Raw genomic sequence first — 23,976 nt, 5'->3', positions numbered from 1 at the left:
GGTTGGCGGTTCGAATCCCCATTACGGGGTGAGCTCCCGTTGCTCTGGCCCTGCTCCTGCCAACCTAGTTCGAAAGCACCTCAAAGTGCAAGTAGATAAATAGGTACCGCTCCGGCGGGAAGGTAAATGGCATTTCCGTGCGCTGCTCTGGTTCGCTTAGTCATGCTGGCCACATGACCCAGAAGCTGTACGCCGGCTCCCTCGGCCAATAAAGCGAGATGAGCGCCGCAACCCCAGAATCGGCCACAACTGGACCTAATGGTCAGGGGTCCCTTTACCTTACCAGGGCCAATGGTCAGTGGAGCCAGCTGGCTCGAATTTTGTCCCCTTCACCCTCCTCCTAAGACTAGGGAGGAGGAAGGTGACAGACAGTGTCACCCCATGAACTGGGAGTAAGCCAGGTGGGGAGTTGACTGAAGGCAGGCAGAAGTTCTTGAGGTAAAGCCTGAATCGACCAGCCTTCATCGTGGCTGCAGTCTGAGTCACGTCCCACCTATGATTATCAACTCTTTTTGTTTGTTTCTTCCTGGCCTCCGTTTGCCTTTAGCTGCTGGATAACAGGCTGAAAGCCAACAGGTCAAGCTGGACCTGGTGTGGTGATACATAGCAAGGGCCACCAGCCAAATTTTCTTCCCAGCTGTCACAAAAGAGGCCTGTTTCAAAAATCTCACTCTTAACTCTCCTCTTCACCGCCTTCTTCAACACGGCAATATTCTTGTCGTTCCTGTATGTGCGCCTATATCCCCACACTTGGTGTTGGTTGGGGTTTTGGTGAGTGGTGTGTGTGTGTGCCTTTTAACTCTGAAAGCCCTTTTAGCCTCGCGCACAAAGACCACTTAAAAACAACCACACGCCGTAAGGATGAGCGCAGCTAAAAGGAAGCCATCAGAAATACATTAAAACGGCAGTATAAATAGAATTTGAAAGGCCAGCTGCGTCAGGCCTCCTCTCCCTCTACTGCCACCAGGTAGCAGTCATTCCAGAAGGCTACGTCAGTGGGAGAGATGAGAAAGGCCATCAGCTGAAAGGCCAGCTCTGAGTTGCTTCCATTCCAGCTCCTCATGATAAGAGTTCCTGTTTCACTTCAAGAAATGGTGCCTGAGTTTACTTCTTTCCTCTTCCCTGCTTGTTGCCTTTTCCTTTTGTGCCATCACTTTTAGGCCTGCGGGCAGGGAAGGCCTTGTTTTAATTTGTAGTCCACAAACTGCTCTGCAAGCCCTTTGGCTTAAAAAAGGGAGTCCAACCGCTCTAAGGGAGTCCAACTGGGACGCGGGTGGCGCTGTGGGTTAAACCACAGAGCCTAGGGCTTGCCGATCAGACGGTTGCCGGTTTGAATCCCTGCAACAGGGTTAGCTCCTGTTGCTCGGTCCCTGCTCCTGCCAACCTAGCAGTTCGAAAGCACGTCAAAGTGCAAGTAGATAAATAGGTACCGCTCCGGCGGGAAGGTAAACGGCGTTTCCGTGCGCTGCTCTGGTTCGCCAGAAGCGGCTTAGTCATGCTGGCCACATGACCCGGAAGCTGTACGCCGGCTCCCTCGGCCAGTAAAGCGAGATGAGCACCGCAACCCCAGAGTTGGCCACAACTGGACCTAACAGTCAGGGGTCCCTTTACCTTTAACTGCTCTAAATAAGTAACACTGAGCGGGGGTTGGGGAGGACCCTGATGGTTCTTAACTACTGTTAACATCTTTGCCAAACGAGACAGGCCTTGCCTGGTGTCTGAAAGAAAGCTATTAAAGGTATGCTCTTTGGCTGAGCAGGGATTCGAACCCAAGTCTGCATCCCGATCACTGAATCCCAACAATCTAACTGCTACACCACAATGGTTCTTTGTTTGTCTCCATTTTCATGCACTGGAACATAGGAAACTGCTTTGTACCATGTCAGGCCATCTGACTTAGATGGTCTACACTGACTGGCAGTGGCTGTACAGGATTTCAGACAGGGGATCTGGATTTGAACCTGGGACCTTCTGCATGCGAAACAGCTGCTCAACCATTGAGCTATGATCCTTCCCTTAAATATAATAGTAAGATTTTATTATTCCTCATGGTGCTGATTTAAATAGCAAGTTGCCTCCTACCAAATCAGACCATTGGTCTGTCTACATCAGGGTTTCCAAAACTTGGGTCTCTAGCTGTTTTTGGACTACAACTCCTATCATCCCTAGCTAGCAGGACCTGTGGTCAGGGATGATGGGAACTGTAGTCCAAAAAAACAGGGTTTGGGAAACTCTGGTCTACATTCACTGGCAACAGCTCTCCAGGGATTCAGACAGAGGAGTGGGGCTCTCTCCCAGTTCTACGTGTGAATACTCAGTGCCTTCTGCATGCAAAGCATATGCTCTACCCTTCCCCTGGGCCAACGATCCCCTGCTGGATTGCTGAGACATGCTTTCATTTCCTTTTCCCCCTCCCTGGCATCTGTTAGCTTGAGGGGAAGTTCAGATTAAAAGAACAACAGAACCATTTTAAAAAATGCATAAAGCAGGTGTGTTGAAAGGGGCATCAAGGGAAGGGGAAAGTTTAAGAACCAGACATTCAACAGGCACAATTTTGCCCACTCCCTTTAGCATCTTCTTCTTCTTCTTCTTCTTCTTCTTCTTCTTCTTCTTCTTCTTGGCTCAGTATACTTGAAGGAGCATCTCCACCCCCATCATTCTGCCCGGACCTGAGGTCCAACGCTGAGGGCCTTCTGGCGGTTCCCTCGCTGTGAGAAGCAAAGCTACAGGGAACCAGGCAGAGGGCCTTCTCGGTGGTGGCGCCCACCCTGTGGAACGCCCTCCCATCAGATGTCAAAGAAAAGAACAACTACCAGACTTTTAGAAGACATCTGAAGGCAGCCCGGTTTAGGGAAGCTTTTAAAGTTTAATAGGTTATTGTATTTTAGTGTTCTGTTGGAAGCCGCCCAGAGTGGCTGGGGAAACCCAGCCAGATGGGCGGGGTATAAATAATAAATTATTATTATATATTATTATTATTATTATTATTATTATTATTATTAATGACTGCTGCTGTTTTATATTTTGGCTTCTGTTTTATATTTTGGGGGCTGTGAGGAGGGCTTCCTGTTCCCAAGCCCTGGCCTGTGGTCCAGCTCCAAGGGCCTTCTGGCAGTTCCCTCACTGCGAGAAGCAAAACTACAGGGAACCAGGCAGAGGGCCTTCTTGGTAGTGGCAACTGCCCTGTGGAACACCCTCCCACCAGATGTCAAACAACTACCTAACATTTAGAAGACATCTGAAGGCAGCCCTGTTCAGGGAAGTTCTTAATGTGTGACATTTTAATGTATTTTTAATCTTTGTTGGAAGCTGCCCAGAGTGGCTGGGGAAACCCAGCCGGATGGGCGGGGTACAAATAATAAAGTATTATTATTATTATGATCTTCTTCTTCTTCTTCTTCTTCTTCTTCTTCTTCTTCTTCTTCTTCTTCTTCTTCTTCTTCTTCGCCAAAGTTGGATTTTTGTCTGCCAGGTTGCTGTGAAATGCATGGGGTGTGGGGGCTGGGGAGGTCCGGGGGGAAAAAGGGTAGCTCTACCCTCGGCCTTAGCTTTCTGTCCCAGCGCACTGCGATCCGGACCTGCCCACCTCCCTTCCTTTCCTGCCGAGGCTGTGAATTGCAAACGCTTCTACTCGCTCCCTTGACAGCTTAATTGCAATTTTGGGAAGTGGCTGACAGGCGTTGGAAAACAAGAAGCCTGACTTGAGTAAAGAGGTCGTTGGGAGGATCGATCGAAGGAGGGAGAGAGCGAGGGGATAATGTACTACTGTACAGAAAATATATTTTGCGGCGGGGGGGGGGCGGGAGAGAGAGAGCGCGCGCATGTTTAGTTGGCCGCAGATCTCTGTGCCAACTTTGTCCTTGCGCCAGCATGGCTCAGGCAGGCAGCATCACTTGGGGGCAGGATGAGGATGAGGATGGCGATATTCTTGGAAGAAGGGTGCCCTTGAGCCCAGATTATCGTGTTTCCCTTTCTGATGGTGAGAGCCATTTGACAGAGGAAACAAACTACATCACTGGAAGTTTTTAAACAGAGGTTGGATGGCCATCTGTCAGAGATTATTTAGCTGTGAATCCTGCCTTGAAGGGGGGTTGGACTAGATGACCCATGAGGTCCCAGTTCTATGATTTTACTTTGATAAATTCGATTTAATTGTCCTTTAACACCAATTCTGTTGGGATGGGGAACCTGCAGCCCTCCAAATGTATTATTATTATTATTATTATTATTATTATTATTATTATTGATAGATCAGTTGGTTAGAGCATGGTGCTGATAATATCAAGTTTGTAGGTTTGATCCCCAAATCGGACAGCTGCATATTCCAGCACTGCAGGGGTTTGGACTAATTATGATTCTCAGGGTCCCTTCCAACTCTAGAAGAAGAAGAGTTTGGATTTGATATCCCGCCTTTCACTCCCCTTCAGGAGTCTCAAAGCGGCTAACATTCTCCTTTCCCTTCCTCCCCCACAACAAACACTCTGTGAGGTGATTGGGGCTGAGAGACTTCAGAGAAGCTGCAGGTGGAGGAGCGGGGAATCGAACCCGGTTCCCCAGATTACAAGACTACCGCTCTTAACCACTACACCACACTGGCTCTCTACAATTCTATGATGATGATTTAAACTTATTGCCTACTTTTCACCATCAGGTTCCAGGACAGCTCCCAACAGTTTAAAATTAAATTTTAAAAACTCTTAAGCCAGGATCAAACCATATTTTATTATTCCAGCTTTTGAGCTAACCATCCTTTACAACTACGTTTATCATCCCTGACCACAAGGCAAGCTGGCTGGGGCTGATGGGTCCCAAGATATCAGGCGGGCCAGAGGTTCCCCATCACAGCTGTACAGCGGTACCTTGGTTCTCAAATGCCTTGGTTCTCAAACGCTGAAAACCTGGAAGTAAATGTTCCAGTTTTTGAATGTTTTCCAGAAGCCGAACATCCAATGCGGTTGTCAGCTATTGTTTCTGGGGCGCCTGCACCAATCAGAAGCTGCGTCTTGGTTTTCGAACATTTCGGAAGTCAAACGGACTTCTGGAATGGACTAAGTCTGGCACTTTGGCTTTTGCTATTTATTTTGCGTTTTTGTTTTTGTGGCTTTTTCAGTTAATTTGTTTTTGTGGCTGTGTGGAACCCAGTTCAGCTACTGATTGACTGATCTGTGTGACTGTGGAAATGGATAAAAGCCCCCCATCCAAACAAGGACTATCATTGGTGCAGGTAAGAAAAAATAATGATTTTAATTTTTACCATCTACAATACTGTCTTATTTATTTTATAGTACAGTACATTGATTATTGCTTCCATTTTATGGATCCATGGTCTCGTTAGATAGTAAAATTCATGTTAAATTGCTGTTTTAGGGGTTGTTTTTAAAAGTCTCGAACGGATTAATCCATTTTGCATTACTTTCTATGGGAAAGCGCACCTTGGTTTTGGAACGCTTTGGCTTTGGAACGGACTTCCGGAACGGATTAAGTTTGAGAACCAAGGTACCACTGTAACACAAAGACCAAACAATTGTGACACCCTGCCAAGCTGATCGTAGCCTATCAGTTGTATCTTATAATCTCTCTCTCTCTCCCCCCCCCCATTTTTGTTCCTTGTGTCAGATGGCAGCAAGTGGGCATGACCAGTCACTCTGGCAAACCATGCTAGCTTGCCTTGGCAAGGTGGAATCTGCCTCTGCTTCTTCTATTCTTGGCAGACTGCTCGACAGTTTTGGCTGCATTCAAGCATCACACCCAAAACAAGGCTTGTTTTTGTTTTTTACACCTGAACCTTTTGGGCACTTTCCAATGCAATGCTAAATGCTTCTGGCGTGAGCTGGCGTGAGCTAGAGGCTCCTGTCTCCCTCCCTCTTGCGGTGCCTCTGGGGTGGAGAAGGTTCCACCTCTGCTTTTAAACTAGCCAGAGTTCCTTGTTATGCCAGAACTTAGGGAAACACTGGTTAGTTTAAACCAACTTGGTGGTCTACTCTCATCATCCCTAGCATGGCCAATAGTCAGGGATAATGAGAGCTGGTGTCCAATAATATATGGAGGGTTGAATGTTGCCCAACCCTGGTTTAAACGGAGAGAGAAGGAAATGTTCGTCAATTCGGCCTCGGTCCAGTATATCTGAAGGAGCATCTCCACCCCCACTGTTCTACCCGGACACTGAGGTCCAGCACCGAGGGCTTTCTGGCGGTTCCCTCACTGTGAGAAGCCAAGTTACAGGGAACCAGGCAGAGGGCCTTCTCAGTAGTGGCACCTGCCCTGTGGAACGCCCTCCCACCAGATGTCAAAGAGAACAACAACTACCAGACTTTTAGAAGACATCTGAAGGCAGCCCTGTTTAGGGAAGCTTTTAATGTTTGATGTATTACAGTATTTTAATATTTTTTTGGAAGCTGCCCAGAGTGACTGGGGAAGCCCAGCCAGATGGGCGGGGTATAAATAATATATTATTATTATTATTATTATTATTATTATTATTATTATTATTAAAGGATTGCAATTCCCTACGGGCTGCCTTTGGAGCTAGAGCCGAAGAGAAAATTGGGAAGAGCAATGGATGTGACTCTTTACTGAGCTATGGCCCTTGCCTAAAACATAGAGACAGAGGAAGCTGCCTTATACCAACTCAGACCATTGGATTCACCTTAGCTCAGTACTGTTTACACTGACTGGCAGCAGCTCTCCCGGATTTCAGGCAGGGGGCCTTCTTCCACCCTACCTGTAGATGCCAGGGTTTGAACCCGGGACCTTCTGCAACAGGTAGATGCTGTACCACTGAGCGATGGCACTCATAGAACACTGGCAGCAAGAATAGAGAAATGAGATCACTGTGTTTTGTACCTGGAAGATGGGAGCTGTGGGGGAAACCACTGGGTGAGTGGTCCATGATTCATATGTTGCTTCCTTTCATAACACATCACACCCGATGCATAATGAATGGTGCAAGCTTGCCCATGAAGTCATGCGTTGTTGCTGCATAGGGACTGGGGTTTGGTGGGTGGGGGAAAGAACGGAGGCAGAAAGAGATCCGAAGAATCATATGGAAAGGGACGATAATGTAAATATAGAATGATGTTTATGGGATTTCAGCAGTGGGGCTTGGAAGGTCATGCAAGGACAGCCCAGACCCCTCGAGGCTCACAGAAGACCTGCCTGTCACTCAGCGCCCTTCTCTACTCCGTCTTCCTTTCGTTGCTCTACGTTTGAATACAATATTTCTCTCTCTTTAGCATAGGAAATGAGGAAACTGTAGGCCTCCAGATGTTGCTGATTACAGCGTCCATCATCCCAGACTACCTGGGCCCGATGGGAGGTGGAGTCCAGATGGCCCCAACTTCCCCATCCTTGCGAAAGAGAGAAAGAAGAGTTGTAAAGACCTCTTCTCTTCAGGAGCGAGTCTCCTCTAAAGCAGAGGTTGGGAACTATGGGCCCAGGGGCCATACGCATCCCTCGGGGCTTCTCTGAGACCCTCCTCAACCTGCACACCCTCCCATGCCACACCCCTCACTCACCCTGCTTGGCTTGGGGTTTTCCCCCTGACTATAATGTGCTATGGTTTTCCCAGTAGTGATGTATGGAAAGCTGGACCATAAAGAAGGCTGATCGCCGAAGAATTGATGCTTTTGAATTATGGTGCTGGAGGAGACTCTTGAGAGTCCCATGGACTGCAAGAAGATCAAACCTCTCCATTCTGAAGGAAATCAGCCCTGAGTGCTCACTGGAAGGACAGATCGTGAAGCTGAGGCTCCAATACTTTGGCCACCTCATGAGAAGAGAAGACTCCCTGGAAAAGACCCTGATGTTGGGAAAGATGGAGGGCACAAGGAGAAGGGGACAACAGAGGACGAGATGGTTGGATAATGTTCTCGAAGCTACCAGCATGAGTTTGACCAAACTGCGGGAGGCAGTGGAAGACAGGAATGCCTGGCGTGCTCTGGTCCGTGGGGTCATGAAGATTCGGACACGACTAAACGACTAAACAACAACAACAACAAATAATGTGTCCTTGACCTCTGATAATGCTTCTTCCTTGCTGAATGGAGGGCAGAGAAGTGTGTCTATGGAGACTCACCTACTGGTCATTGGTAAAATCAGTCACGTTTTAAAAAGTAGTTACATAGAAACAAATAACCTTGATCTATTCAGGAATGGGGAAACTGTGGTCTTCTAGATGCCACTGGACTCTGGTTTCCATCATCCCTGACCACTGGCCAGGCAGGATGGCACTGATGGGGAGTTCAGCAACATCTGGAAGGACAAAGGCTACCCAACACTGGACTGATTGGGTAAACATTGCAATGATGACGCTTGCTGTTGCTTCGTACATGTATAGCATATTTCACATGGGCAAAGTCTGTTGCATACCTAAAGCAATCCTTATGACAGTCTTGCAGGGCAGACTAGGGAAAATGTTATTTCCCCTAATTGACAGGTGGGAGGGGCAGTGCTGAAGCAGAGAGGTGGGGAATGGTACCTGTGGATGAGCTGACAATGGACTCAGCTGCTTAGCCACCAAGGACCCTGGAGTCCTTTGGAGTCTGGATGCTGGAGGCTAGCAATAACTCACAAGTAACTGTGGTTCATCCGTCTTCCTCGCTGCTGCTGCTGCTCTGCGCAGCTCTCCTGCGCGACAGGGCTGGAATTCCCTCTGAGAGTTAACTATACATACAGCACACACACATACACCCAACTACATGATTAACTGTGATTCCTCTTGGCATGCATGAGAGAGGAAAGGATGTTAAGTTGCCCTTCTACAATGCACAGACGGAATGGATTTGCCTGCCAGAATAGGCATTGCAAATTCGAAATTACCTACACAATGTTTATAAAGTTCTGCTTGCGTGAGCATCATCTGATCCTCCTCAGGAATGTGACAGAAGTTTATAAGATCAGGAGTGATGTGATGTTGAAGAGAATTTAGTGTGAAATGTTTCTCTCTCTCTCCTTTTCTCTCTCTACTTCCACCACTCCTCCCTCAAAGCATTATCCCTTGAAATGGGCTAGGTAGGCATTTCCTGTTAGAGAAATGACTGGGTTTCCTTTTAGAGCAGGTAGGGGGAACTTGTGGCCCTCCAGGTATTTCTGGTCATCAACTCCCATCATTCCTGACCGTTAGCCAAGCTGCCTGGCGCTGATGGGAGTTGGAGTCCGACAACATCTGGATGGCCGCATGTGCATTTAATATGTGATCCCTGACAGGTTGGGACATGTGTCTAGGAAATAGGTTGGTAGCTTCTGGCCCTCCTGATGTTGCTGGACTCCAGCTCATCATCATTCCTGACCATTGGCCATGCTAGCTAGTTGGAATCCAAAAATGTATGGAGAACCAGACATTCCCCATTCCTGATCTAATAAATAACCTATAGAATTCTGCTCTGTGGCTTTGTTTAAGACAGTTTGATGGACACACAAGGTTCTTCTCTGTTGAATCCAGTGTTAAGGTTGCTCTACTCCACAATAGAAGATGGATCATGTTCATGGAGAACAGGACTTTGGGCATGTCATTAGCTGGAAAATGTTGTGTGTGAGGCATCCATAAGGGGAGGGAATCTACAGGTCAACACAAAACAGCAAGAATCTAAACACAAGGCATCTAATTAATCTACTGGAAGCTTCAGAATACTCAGATGTTAAACCTGCTGCCTTGAGGGAGTCTATGGCTTTTGTTTTTGTTTTTAATGGATATTTCACTCCCCCTGCAATTCACCCCAAAACACCTTGCAATTAAAAAACACACAAGTAAACATTATGTATTAAAAGAAACCCATCACAGTAACAGCCAAATTATTCTAGGCCTGTAAAGCCCAGCTGTGCAATTGCACCATTCAGATACTTAGTAAATGACCCGTTCTGCAACAGGAGTGGGGAGCCTGTGCCCATCAAGGCATGGTTGGACAATGATTCCCATCACCCCGACTATCAGCCAGGCTGGCCAGGGATGATGGGAGCTGGAGTCCAGTGATGTCAGGAGAACAGCAAGCTCCCATCCCCTACTCAACACTGTCTGCAACTGCTGTACAACTGTCATCTCATAGAAGTCTTGCAAGAACCCAGTACCCAGTGGAGGCTAGTCAGTTGGGGTACTGCCCCACCAAGCTTAGTGTGCCCCCACCTGCCTGCCTTTTTACTCATAACCAGGCCAGGGTTGGCCCTGCCTGTCAGCATCCTTAGTCTCAGTGATGCCCCTTGTAGAACTCAGCAGGGAAGAGGAGGATGGGGACAAAACTACATTCAGTTAGCTCTGCCTGTCATTGGCTCTGGCTCCGCCTACTGCCGGGGTCCCTGCCTTCCGCCCCACCAGCCCCAATGAGCACCAGCCACCAAAGTCATTAACCCCCAGATAACCATCTAGTGCTCGTATCAACCTCGCCTCCATCCTCATATCACTCAGAAGATCCTCCGGTGTTTGCGGGTTCTCCCCTTCTCCCTCTCCCTCTCTCCTTGTTTCCTTCTCTCTCTCTCTCTCATCGTCATCGTGCCTGGGGTTATGAACTTTCCAGCTTCTGCAGCTGCCCCTTGCTGGAAGACAGATGGAGCTAGCTGGACTGTCAGACAGACCCAGTCCCATGGAGTTTCCCTGGGGCTATCCTCCAGCTGTAAACAGTCGTGCCTAAGGGGAACCTAATCTCAGCCCCCATCCTGCTGCCCCACTCCCCAGCCTCTTCCGCTTTGCCTAGCGCGGTTCCTCGGGTGGAGGATGGGCAGATAAATGACCTTCCCAGATTCCCCCCTCCAATTTTTTTTCCCCTTTCCTTTTTTCTTTTTGAGGAGAAGGAAACTTCAGCATGAGTTGGCCTGTTGAGATGGAAGTCGCCTTGCCCACCCTAAGTACTGGTTAGGCAGGAGCTGGACGGGGCGATCTGGCTTCCCCGCTAAGCCATCGGCGGCCTGTCAAATCTCTGCCCAGCTGAGTAACTGACGTATTTTTCAAGAGCATCATTTGGAGACACAATAAAAATAGAAGCTCGTACTCGCGACCGGCAGCGGCTCCCCTCCCTAGGAAGCCGAGAGGAGGAAAGGGCGCACTGGCTGATTCTAAACAAAGCCTCTGCTTTCATTTAGAGTAGGATGCTAGTCTTGGGGGAAAGGGAGCCCTAAACGCTATAGGGAAAGGAGGGGTTACACTTACTTCTCAAGATCCCAAGGAGGCAGAGGCAGATCAGAAGAGCCATTGAAGCGGGTGGGCGAGGAATCTTCTCCCTCAAAATAAAGACATTGCCTCTGTCCTTACGCGTTCCACACACCCCCTCCAATATGGGGGGGCTACAATTCAAGTGGTGCAGGCGGTTCCGGCAGCTCCTAGGATTGAATGAGGTGTGTGTGTGTGTGGAGTGGAGGTGGGGAGACTGCAGAGAACGGAGGCTTCTCTGAGTTGTTTGGGGGGGCACCGCAATCTCTAACCCAGCCCAAGTTCCTTCTAAGTCGCCCCCCACCTTTCGGCCGCTGTCCGTGGTGCTGAAGTCCAAGCCGGCGCTTCCTCTCTTGGGGCAACGGCGCGCTCTCCGTGGTGCTGGAGCGCTTTGCCGCTGTCCCTGGTGCTGAACGGACCGTCAGCCCCGCCGGAGAGCCATGCGCAAAAACCCGGGAGCCCCCATCCACTCACCCACCGACCAACCTACCCACGCCTCGACCTCGCCTGGCTCGCCAAGGCGATGCGCAGGAGAACCTGTGAAGGGGCCGAGATGAGATGATGCTCGGGAGGGCGAGGGGGGGGTGGAGAGAGAGAGGCAAGTGCCAGGATGCTCCAGGCTCTCTCTACATTTGGCGTCCTCTCTCTCTCTCTCTCCAGCGCCTTGGCTCCGGCTGCTCCCCTTGACGCAGAGGCCACCCCTGAGGAGCTGGCGAGCGCTGGCTCTTACGTCCCCTGAACACACGGGCCGATCCAGGTCCGCGGGGACCCATCCGCCGTCTGCCGCTAGAGGCGGGGGGCGGGGGGGGGCGGTAGCTGCCCTTTTCCCAGCGCAGGGGAGCGGAAGCGAGTGTCTCAGAAGCTCGGAGATGAAGATGGACAGGACCACGCCGGCATCCTTAGGACTGGCCTATACCGAGCCCTCCTGATGGAGCGCATTGCTTGGTTTATATTCAGGATATGGAGGAGAGTAGAAATCTGAAGGATGGGAGAAAGGTCTAAGATACAGCTAAGATATTTGCTTGCATTTAGATGGCTCTCTCTTTGTGTGGGTTATTTCCTTTGTCGCACAGACATAAAGGTACGGATATGGGGAGTGGGAGAGACAAAGTCTTAATGCTCTGTAAAGACCCTCTGCCCCACCTTGTGCATGTAGAGGGGGGAGAGTCCTTCCAGCGGGGAGAGAGAGATAAAGAAAAATGCGTACACGAGGGAAAGAGACGTAGGAAGCTGACTTATACTGAGTCAGACCACTGGTCCATCCGGTTCAGTGTTGTCTACATCAGGGGCTCCCAAACTGATTTGTGCACCACCAAAGGTTGCTAACCTTTGTTCAGGTGATCCGAGGCATTGCTGCATTAAATATGCATATTGAGTTTCAAATTGCCTTTTTACTGCTTCTTTCTTTCTTTCTTTCTTTCTTTCTTTCTTTCTTTCATCTATCTTTCTTTCTTTTCTTCTTAAAATTATATTATCTTATTAAATGTATAACAAACAAGACGGACAGGGTATTCCAATGATTCAACAAAAGATGGAAGGAACTGAGCACGCTCAGGTATAAGGTAAGGAGCTGAAAGGTATAAAGAAAAATACCTGAAGAAACTTGTACAGAAGAGGCAAAACGGCAGCATCACAAGATAAGACATAAACAGCAGATCAAAAGCTCATATAATCCAAAAGAGCGCCGGATGAAATCGTATTTGGATGGCATTTGTCATCCGTGTGACTGTGTCATTAAGTAAGCTACAAAAACCCACTACTGTAGACAGTTCAAAGAGTGTGCTTACCCTCTGAGAACCTGGAGCGGGTGGGTCAGTTATCTGATGTGGCTATAAATAAGGCTTTTTTTTTTTTTTTTTTAAACCAAACCAGCTTGCTTTTAAAATTTATTGTATTGTATTCTATTGCCTTACCATTTTAATTCCAAGATACCATTCGAAATCAGACAGCAAATAGCACAGCCCACTTCAGTTGCTACAATGGGCAGAAATTTCATGACATGATACACCAAGGCAGTTGAGCAATATTCAAGTAGTCCAATAGTCTACAATGACCAGCAGCCGCTCTCCAAGGGCTCCCCCAGGGGATGTTTCCAGCCCTACCTGGAGATGCCGGGGATTGAACCTGGAACCTTCTGCATGCCAAACAGGTGCTCTAACACTAAACCAAGGCCCTTCACTGATGGGACACTCAGTTATACTGTGCCAGACCACTGGTCTCTCTAGTTGAGTAGTGTCCCCTTGGCTCCAACTGATAGCAGCTCATTCCCAGCCCTACTTGCAGATACTGGAGATTAAACCTGCATGTAGTGCAAACACTCTACCACCCAGCTACGGGCAGAATCTGTTACAGTATGTGCATATCTTCTTCTTCTTCTTTGGCGATCACTCGTAGCTGAGTAAGATTGTCTTCCATAAACACAGTTTTAACAGTGAGTCCGTAAGTGACTGTGGAGGCCAGTTCTGGATCCACACGTCCTTCCACAGTGGGGACATTGATTTCCAGGCAGGAGCTGATCACGGTGTGGATTTGCCAAGTGTGCTTCCTCCTACCACGTTTCTCCCTTGTGCCCTGAGTTCGAGTGTCGTCAAAGCCCATGACACCTTTGGTAAAGGCTGTTCTCCAACTGGAGCACTCGCAGGCCAGTGTTTCCCAGTTGTCAGATGACCCAGTGAGTGGATATATATATATATGCATATATAGTATGTAAGCAGAGGTAGGCACTGGAGAGAACTTCCCACCTTGTAGTGTGTGAGAGCCAGAAAGTGGGGTGGAAGGGGAGAGATTCCCTCCCTGTTTACTGCAGGAAAAGGTATTCGCTGCGGTCAAGTATGTACAGTAGCCATGCACGAGTGTATTGATTTGATCATGTGCAAGAGGTCCCATGAGTGTGATTCTGGGTACCTGCAAAATAATTCCTGAAGCCTACATGCATCGTTTTCTGTGTGTGTGTGTGTGTGTGTGTGTGTGTGTGAGAGAGAGAGAGAGAGAGAGAGAGAGAGAGAGAGAGAGAGAGAGAGTAACAGGATGATAGTTCTGTGTGCGTCATCCTTCCATCCACTGATACTGAATGTTGGAAAATTCAGGACTGAAGAAAAGAAAGAACTTCTTTTTGTAGTTCAACTATGGGATTCCCTCCGGCAGGATGCAGTGATGGGCACCAACTTGGATGGCTTTAAAAGATTTGACAAATTCATGGAGGAGAGGGCTATTAGCAGCTACTGGCCAGTGGTCACTCCTCTGTTGGAGGCTTCATGCCTCTGAATGCCAGGTGCTGGAGATCACAGGCAGAGTGATTCAGGTCCTGCTTGTGGGATTTCCAATGGAGCATCTTGCTGGCCATTGTAAGAACAGGATGCTGGAGTAGACTGGTCATTGGACTGATTCAGCGGGGTTCTTCTTATGAATGAATAAGCCACGGTTGTACAATCTGTATCAACACTCCTTCCCTGTATTGTACGGCTGTGCTTCTGGTGGGGGAACTCAAGAGTGGTACCTCGGGTTACAGACGCTTCAGGTTACAGACTCCACTAACCCAGAAATATTACCTCAGGTTAAGAACTTTGCTTCAAGATGAGAACAGAAATCGTGCTCCAGTAATGTGGCAGCAGTGGGAGGCCCCATTAGCTAAAGTGGTGCTTCAGGTTAAGAACAGTTTCAGGTTAAGAACAGACCTCTGGAACGAATTAAGTACTTAACCCGAGGTACCACTGTATGACTTTATGTGTGAGAGAGTGTATGTGTTTGAGTTGTGTGAGCCTTTGTGTGGAGTTAGCTGCACACGGGTATGTCTGTGTGTTTAAGGTAAAGGTAAAGGGACCCCTGACCATTAGGTCCAGTCGTGGCCGACTCTGGGGTTGCGGCGCTCATCTCGCTTTATTGGCCGAGGGAGCCGGCGTACGGCTTCTGGGTCACGTGGCCAGCATGACTAAGCCGCTTCTGGCGAACCAGAGTAGTGCATGGAAACGCCGTTTACCTTTCCGCTGGAGCGGTACCGATTTATCTACTTGCACTTTGATGTGCTTTCGAACTCCTAGGTTGGCAGGAGCAGGGACCGTGTGTTTAGTTGGCAGGAGGAGGGACTGTGTGTTTAGTTGACTCCAGATGCTTATATGTGGAAATGTGGAAAACTGATTGGAGAAAGGAGAAACTGAAACAAAAATTGACATGGTCACGCATTCCCTAACACACACACACACACACACACACACACACACACACACACACCATGACAGCAGAACAATGCATTTAATCTCTCAGTGTGCTTCCCTGCCACTCATATACCATTTTGCGTGCTGTCTTGTTTACAAACACGAAGCCTTCCTGACTGAGCAGGCGACTGGAACACATTGCACTCCACTCTGCCCCCCAAACCACCTAGGGTTTGGCCAGGAAGAGGAATGTGTGGAGAGGGGGAGCTAGACTGAAACCAGCCAAATTCAAAGCAGGCTCCATTTAGGTCAGTCAGGGCTTAACCTACAAACAAGGCCTGATGGATGCCTGGGGAGGGGGCTGGCTGCTGGAGTGGGGGGTTAGGCAGGACACAAGAACACATCAGCCAAGAAGCCGCCCAGATGAACAGCCTGGTCTTTGTTTTCATTTAGTTTATCGAAAGCATCTACACACCTTCATACAAATACACCTCAGGGCAGTTCATAAGAAGAAATGTCCATTTCTTCATGAAAGCATTACCAAAATTTAATAATAATGCATCTGATGAAGTGGACTCTAGTTCTTCAAAAGCTGTGATGCATATGAATGTGATTCCTGCATTTAGCTAGCTGTGATTTCTTCAATTTTGCAATCTTCTTTGCCCAAGCTTTCCCGGGCCCAAAATATTTTTTTTAATATAAATTCATATGGACGCCCATTTTGCAAGCTTTTATATATTTTTACACTACTGTTTTCAATGTTTCATGCTGTATTTCTGTTTTAGTTTTAACAATATTCTTGACCCCGTTTTTATGCTGTGTACACATCTTTGAGATTTTTCAAAAATAAAAAATGATTGTTATGTGTTTTGCGGGTGAGGTTGGGGCTCAGTCTGGATATCATCTGGGGTCCTCTTCCAATATACGAAAGCAAGCTTGCCAAACCTGGTCCATTATCAAGTTAACGGCTGGCTAGTTAAGTGCCACGATTTAACATCCCCAAAGAAGTCGCTCTGTTGCCATAAACCAACTCAGTGGGCTTCCACCCCCCGCCCTGCTTCATGAACTTGCCAGCATTGTGTGTGAGAGCTGAAAAGTGGAATGCTAGAAGCTGCAGACAGAAAGACTGTGCTTCACTCTGTCCTGGATCTAAAACTGTGACCAATGGAACAGCAAGATCTGCTGAGGGGTTATTGCTGTGAGCCCCTCCACCCTACGCTCAGGTTGTATGTATATCTATCTACCTATCCCAAATGTGTCACAGTCTCCTCTTGTTCCAAGGAAACTGAACCCTGGGCAAGTGCTGGAACTGCTGGAGTTTCTCACTGCTTGGAGATTGGGGTGGTATGTCACAATAAGAAGCAGTTTGTAAATGCTGTAAAATTGAATAAATCAATAAACCCACAGCATGGTCCCACCAAGTCCAAGAGAAGCTGTCTCCACATTTTACATTCCTTGTTTCTTTGGTTTCATTTTTTAAAAATAATCTTTTTAAATTAAATTTTCAAATTTACGAATTCTTTTAAAAACACAGTCACAACAAATCTCTCCTATCCATTGATTTCCAATCCAACCTTCTATGGTATTGTTTTATGCCCTGATAAAGCTGCTATGTTGCTTACATTTTATCCATCAGATGTCAAGGAGATAAAAGAACTACACAACTTTTAGAAGACATCTGAAGGCAGCCCTGTAATGGGAAGGGGTTGTTTTTTTTAAATGTTTGACATTTTACGATGTTTTTATTTGTGCTGGAAGCCGCCCAGAGTGGCTGGGTAAACCCAGCCAGATGGGCAGGGTATAATCAGCATCATCATCCATTATATACGTTAATTCCAAATGGTTAAACTACAGATTCTCATCTTTTGCTATACTTCAAATCCTGCATACCATGGTATTTTTTCCCCAAATGGAAATATTACACAATGGCAATGTTTTGCGGAATATTTGAAGGTTCCCTTTGGTTTCAATAGCAAGGTCAACAGCCGTGTTTCTCAAGTTCCTTCCCTGCTCGCCCCCCTCCCCACCCCATTCAAACAGCTCCCCTCCCTCATCGGAAAGTCAGGAGGTCAGGAAAGGCAGGCGCAAGGGCAGCCATGCAGATGGCGTCTGGCATTTGCTCTTCTGTTCTAGCCAGGCGTGATGCTCTGGGCCAGAATGCCTGTCCATGCGTGAAGAGCCTATGGAACAGAAAGGCAGGCTGCACAGGGGGGTGAGGGGAGCTGGAAGAGAAGACAGCGCTCTCCTAGTTAGCTGGACTAATGGCTTTGTCTGTAGTCAGCTGCAGGAACCGAGAGGCGGCCTCTAACTCACCTGCTTTGCATGCAGAAAATTCCAGGTTCAACCCTTGTCGTCGCCAGGTAGACCTGGGAATGCCCCCTGCCTGAAACCCCGGAGAACTGCTGCCAGTCAGTGTTGAGTTTGATGGGCCAATGGTTTGATGCTTTTTAAGGCAGTATCCCGCAGGACGCAGGTGGCGCTGTGGGTTAAACCACAGAGCCTAGGACTTGCCGATCAGAAGGTCGGCGGTTCGAATCCCTGTGACAGGGTGAGCTCCCATTGCTCAGAGTCCCAGCTCCTGCCAACCTAGCAGTTCGAAAGCATGTCAAAGTGCAAGTAGATAAATAGGTACCGCTCTGGTGGGAAGGTAAACGGCATTTCCGTGTGCTGTTCTGGTTCGCCAGAAGCGGCTTAGTCCTGCTGGCCACATGACCCAGAAGCTGTACGCCGGCTCCCTCGGCCAATAAAGCAAGATGAGCACCAGAACCCCAGAGTCGGTCACGAGCGGACCTAATGGTCAGGGACCCTTTACCTTTACCTTTAAGGCAGTATCCCACATCCCCTTTTTTGGAGAAGGGCCATAGTTCAGCCGCAGAACATCTGCCTTGCCTGTAGAAGGTCCCCAGTTCATTCCCTGGAGTTCTGGTACGACATCTGCTGACATCTGTGCAAGCGCAACAGCTGTCTCAAATATCCGCACCTGGGAAGTGACTGTGGTGTGTGTTTTCAAACCAGGTGGAAGCTGGTTTGAGGGGAAAATGCTTCAAGCGGGTCAAGAGGATCACAGTGCCTCAAGGACCGACTCTCTCCACGTGAACCTACCCAGACCCTGAGATCACCTTCTTTGTGTACCTCCTCCACGTTGAGGTCTGGAGGGCGGCAACACAAGAACGGGGCCTTTTCTGCAGTGGCTCCCCATTTGTGGAATGCTCTCCCCAGGGAGGTTCAGCTGGCACCTTCATTATATACCTTTAGGTACCAGGAGAGAACGCTCCTCTTCAACCAGCCCTTTGGCTGGTACCCTTTTAAATGTGTTGTGGGAGGGGGGAAATTCTTGGTTTGTTTTTATTATGTATTTTGTGTTCTGTATATTATAATTTTATGTTGTGAACCACCCTGAGATCTAGGGATGAAGGGTGGTATTTTATTTTAACAACAACAATTCTCAAGAAACTATGGCATAGATACGCATTGTGGCTCATGTCATGTGTACATGGCGTCGCATACCGGCAACAGGAACGCACTGGAGCCAGAGTAATGTGTACACAGACTCAAGTGTTGCCACTGTAGAACTCAACAGGGAGCTCTAGCACCACCTACTGTTGGCCTCCCTGCCTTCTGCCCTACCAGTCGCAACAGCCGCCACTCTCTCTCTGTGTATGCGATATACAGTGGTGCCTCGCAAGACAAAATTAATTCATTCCGCGAGTTTTGTCGTCTTGCGATTTTTTTCGTCTTGCGAAGCATGGTGTCAGGAAAGTTTTGGAAAAGCTTCAAAAATCACCAAAGTCTTTAAAAACCTCAAAAAAGGCTACCACACCGCGTTCTATGAGTTGCTCCTCGAAGTCAAGTCGCAACTGTATTAACGGTGTTAGGAAAAAAAACAAACTTGCAAGACATTTCCGTCTTGCGAAGCAAGCCCATAGGGAAAATCATCTTGCGAAGCAGCTCAAAAAACAAAAAACCCTTTCGTCTAGCGAGTTTTTTGTCTTGCGAGGCATTCGTCTTGCGAGGTACCACTGTACACTCATTTGTATCCTTTTCCCGCCAAACACGGTGCTCTGATGATTCAGCTTCCCTGGCTTTTAATAATTCACAATCGCCCGAGAGTGAGACGAGCATTTAGCAGGGGAAGCGGGAGCTGGATGATGAGTCAAGTCTAATAAAAGAAGTGGTGGGGACATTGCAAGGAATACAAATGTTGTCCTCCTCCTCCTCTCTCCACCGCATCCTCCCTCCAACCCCACCCTTATTGTGTTTTCTTCTGGCCCCTGATGAAGAGCAGTTCCTTCCCTGAAGTCTCTTCCCCAAACAGCAGATCCAAGTGCAGGGCAGGAGACCATGTTGAGGCTGAGAGGCCAGGACAGCTCCTTCCACACAGTCCTCTCAGACTGCGCAGGCAGATCTCTCCCCCAAACACAGTTTGGCCTTGGGATGTGATTCCCCCCACCCCAATATTTTTGTCTGGAGCCTCTCCTGCAAATTTCCCTCCGGGTGTGTTTGAGACACACACAGAGAGACAGAGAGAGAGAGAGAGAGATGGGGGCCCTCTCAACACAATCAGGGTGGCCAGATCCCCAATCTAAATTATTAGATAATTTATTACAGTTGGAGACCAGCTTATAAAACACACTTGGAGTACAATCCCAGAAGGAAAACAAACATTTAAAACAATGTACAACAATAAATTTAACATTTATAAATGCGATAAGCGTATAGACACTTAAAACTTTAAGATAAGCTACCGCAGAGAGATGACCCAGAGTCACCCATGGAACCGAGTTTGGGGATTTTCTTAACGAACTAGTTTGAGTCAGGGAATGGTCTGCGCCTACAGATCTGTACACAGAATCTGGCGACCATCCGGGTCGTCTTATGAACTTTGCCTAACAGAAAAAGGAACCCTTTTTTTTAGTATTACGAAGACTGTGCGTGTAGCTTGCAAGCTTCAGCCTGGCAGAAGCTGGCTGCAAATGACTGTGTAGTGTCTCTGGGGCGAGGGTCTGTTCTCCTCTGCTCCCTCTCCCCCCCTTCCAATTATCCTCCCTCCAGCATAATGTGAATCAGCCACAGTACCACAACCTTGTTGGCATCTATAAAGGTCACACCACTCTGTGCCAGCTGCATACTTTGGTAATGGAGTTTCCATGTTTGAGGGCAAATGCGCAGGGCCCTTGGAGTGGGGGGGGGGCGGGGAGAGAACGGGGCCCAGGGAAGCACTTTTGGAGTGTGCCTTTCCGCTAAGGCGTTTCAAAGGACAACGACAACAGCAAATTTCGCGTCTCCATGATTGATTCACCAGGGAAGCCTCCTCAGTGGCCTAGAAACATGTTCTAGAGGCTGGCAGATGTGGGAGATGTCATTAGTTTGATTATGGCAAGGAAGGAAGAATTGATGCGTTGACAGGTTCTCGTCATTTCGCCATCTGTAGAAGAGTAGCAGTGTGAGGAACGGGATGGGGGGGTGCTGTTCTTATTCGCTTCGGACAGGAGTGCGGGGAGCCTCAAGCCTCTCTCCTTGCCCCTTGAGATTCTTCCTTAGTGACAAACCCCCAGGTCACACCCCTCACTAGCCCAAACACTCCAACATTTCTCTGATGAAAATAGAGACGTCCTATTCAATAATGAATGGGACGCGGGTGGCGCTGTGGGTTAAACCACAAAGCCTAGGACTTGCTGATCAGAAGGTCGGCGGTTCAAATCCCTTTGCTTGGTCCCTGCTCCTGCCAACCTAGCAGTTCAAAAGCGCGTCAAAGTGCAAGTAGATAAATAGGTACCACTCCAGCGGGATGGTAAACGGCGTTTGCGTGCGCTGCTCTGGTTCTCCAGAAGCGGCTTAGTCATGCTGGCCACAGGACCCGGAAGCTGTACGCCGGCTCCTTTGGCCAGTAAAGCGAGATGAGCGCCGCAACCCCAGAGTCGGCCACGACTGGACCTAATGGTCAGGGGTCCCTTTACCTTTACTCAATAATGATGAATAACAATATTTAATAATATATATTTCTCTCTCTCTCTCTAGCCTAGCCTTTCCTCCAGTAAGGAATCTGGGCCTGGGCTTTGCCATCTCAGACTTCAGGCTCCTCCACTCCAACCAATTCCCTGCCCCTAGAAAGCCAGCACATCAGGGAAAGGGCCAACTCTCCTCCTGGGCACACTAGATTTCTACGCACGGGGTTGTTGCTGTTTCCTACAAAGGAGCACTTGGTGTGCACTACAGGTTATATTATGCGCTGAACCTGGAAGAGGAAGCCGCCCCCCACCTTGCAGCAATGTACTACCCATTTTCACAACCTACCTGAGTGGGCAAGCTAGCAGCTTGAGTGTGAAGAACAGAAATATGAGGTTTGTTCAGCTTCTATTGAGACTGATGCACCATAGGTGGCAACCCAGCACATATGCATTAATGCTTTAGTCCCATACACACCTTCCCTTTAATGCACACTGCTTCCCCCTAAAAAAATCATGGGAACTATAGTTTGCCCCTTTGCAGGGCTACTGTTTTCAGCACCCTGAGCAAACTACAGGTCCCAGGATTCTTTGGGGGAAGCCACGTACTTTAAATGGATAGTGCAAATGTGACCTTCAGGTGTCAAACCATGTTCCAATGTCCTGTTTTCACTTGTTTGTATATTACTTTAAAATGGCAAGGTTCAAAAACTATAGTAAAAAGCTCCCCTTCAGCGCAGACAAAGGAGCATTTGGACAGTTGAAGTGCTCACTAGAAAATGCTGTGGTTACAGTGTTTGTCGCCTCAGTGAGGAAGTGGCCTTTCTCTCCGGTGATGAGGGAGGAATCTCCGTCCTTGGTATCCATGGCAACTGGTCCAGAGAGTCCCCCACTGAACCACCACATGCATTTTTCAACAGACTCCATGCACACAAGCAGACAGCTGGCTTGTGAGCAGCAAAAACAGCTGGAGCAGACACCCTCCTTCACCTCTCGCCAAGGGCACTTCAGGGTGGCGAGAGAGGCTGCATCTCTTTCAGCAAGGCCCGAGGCTAAAGGACCAAGAGTCTGGCTGGATTGCCACATCCTGATCACCGTCTTTGGTGACCAAGTGTTCACTGGGAATGAGCTAGCCGCTTGCATCTTCCTCCATGCCCTCAGATGTATTTGCCAAGAGCTGAGGGGAAAAGATGCTGTTTCTGGTTGGAGCTCCCTCACAGATCAGGTTCAGCATTGCTGCTCTCCATTTCCAAAGCTACTTAGGTCTTACAAAGGTCTGCTTAGATGCCAGGCGTTACATGTGAGCCATTCAGCTGCTCTGGTTTAACAACCCCCTTCCTCTGAGCTTAGACTCCACCCACTTCCTCATTACATCGTCTGTATTATTTTTACTGTTATTGTTATTACAGTGGCACATCTGGATGCGAATGGGATCTGTTCCGGAGCCTGGTTGGCATCCTGAAGCGAACGCAACCCGCATCTGGGATCGCGATTTGCCGCTTCCGCACATGCGCGTGACGTCATTTTGAGCGTCTGCACATGCGCAAGTGGTGAAACCCGGAAGTAATGCGCTCCGTTACTTCCGGGTCGCCGTAGAGCGCAACCCGAAAATGCTTAACCTGAGGCATGACTGTATTATTTTTATTTTACAGTCATCAAGGGAGTGTTAAAAATATGTTCTGTTCCCTGGCAGGAATCCAAGTGTCCTCTTAGAGCAGGAATAGTCAACTTTTTAATACCTACCCACTAATGCATCTTTCCTGATGGTAAAATTTCCTTTCCACCCACCAGTGCTCGATGGAAGGAAGATTCAGCTTGTGTTGTAGAACCCCCTACCACCCACCTAGAACCCAGAAACACCCCCTATTGGGCGGTAGGGACCAGATTGACAACCCCTGTCCTAGAGAAAGGGAAACAGACTCACAAGAGGAAGGCACAAGACAGGTTTGGTTTAGCTAAATAGAACCCCAAACCTTGGCTCGTGCCGAAAAGTAAGGTGGCTTGCTTGCATTATTGTCCAAAGCACTCTTATACAGTTCAGCAAAGCAAATCCCATGTACAAATCCGAACATAACATCTGTAGCTGCTTCAGCACAACCAAACTGCAAAACTGGTCTGAGCTGGATTTCTTCTGCAGGCTACTTGTTTTTCTGCTGATTCATTAAAAAAGCGGGGGGGGGGGGGGCTCCTCCTTCTGCGGGAACGCAGCTGTTGAGATAAGAAGGCCTCCAAAGGCCTTGAGCATTTCTAAGCAACTAGCATGGAATACTAGGGCAGGGAAGGGACCCCAAGGGTCATCCAGTCAACCCCCCTTGAAATAAAACCTGCTGTAGCTTTAATCTAACAGAAGCCAAAGTTGATATACAAATTTTTCCACATTCACATTCTCTTTGTAAACTCTTGCTAAGGTACAAAAGAGGGGAAACAGCTTACAGTGCAATCTTATGCCTGCTGTCTCAAGAGAAGGTCCTGTTGAGCTCAAGGCACTTACTTCTAGGTAAACATGCATAGGCTGCAATGCTAACTGTACATCCTAGGTAGTAATGCAAATCCTACGGATTTCAGAGGGGCTTCGTTTGGAGTAGCCAAGCAGAGAGATAGGTGTGCACAATAACATTAGAAAAAAACGAAAGTATGATATTTTAAACAGCTGAAAATAAATTTTCATTTATTACACAGCAGACAGATAAACGCCATTAGGAGCAAGCTTATAAAACCAAGAAGACCTGGAGAAAAGGAAAAGGAA

General features: G+C 48.1%; 1 protein-coding gene and 1 long non-coding RNA gene across 2 annotated transcripts in view; one reads left to right on the top strand and one right to left on the bottom strand.

The window, feature by feature from the left end:
- Nucleotides 1-11,280, bottom strand: part of CHRNB2 (cholinergic receptor nicotinic beta 2 subunit) — a 31,018-nt gene extending 19,738 nt beyond the window's left edge. Inside the window, exon 1 of the mRNA XM_080984693.1 lies at nt 11,135-11,280. Coding sequence (XP_080840819.1) covers nt 11,135-11,177 — 43 coding nt within the window. The 5' untranslated portion in view covers nt 11,178-11,280. The remainder of the gene's footprint in view (nt 1-11,134) is intronic.
- The window catches only part of LOC308465210, a 113,269-nt gene that overhangs the window by 27,541 nt on the left and 61,752 nt on the right, over nt 1-23,976 (top strand). The gene's annotated exons all lie outside the window — the stretch shown is intronic.

Source organism: Podarcis pityusensis, assembly GCF_964106645.2.
Source record: "Podarcis pityusensis genome assembly, chromosome: 16".
Taxonomy (NCBI): domain Eukaryota; kingdom Metazoa; phylum Chordata; class Lepidosauria; order Squamata; family Lacertidae; genus Podarcis; species Podarcis pityusensis.
Note: the sequence above shows the minus strand (reverse complement) of the source record. Positions and strands in the feature narration are given on the sequence as shown.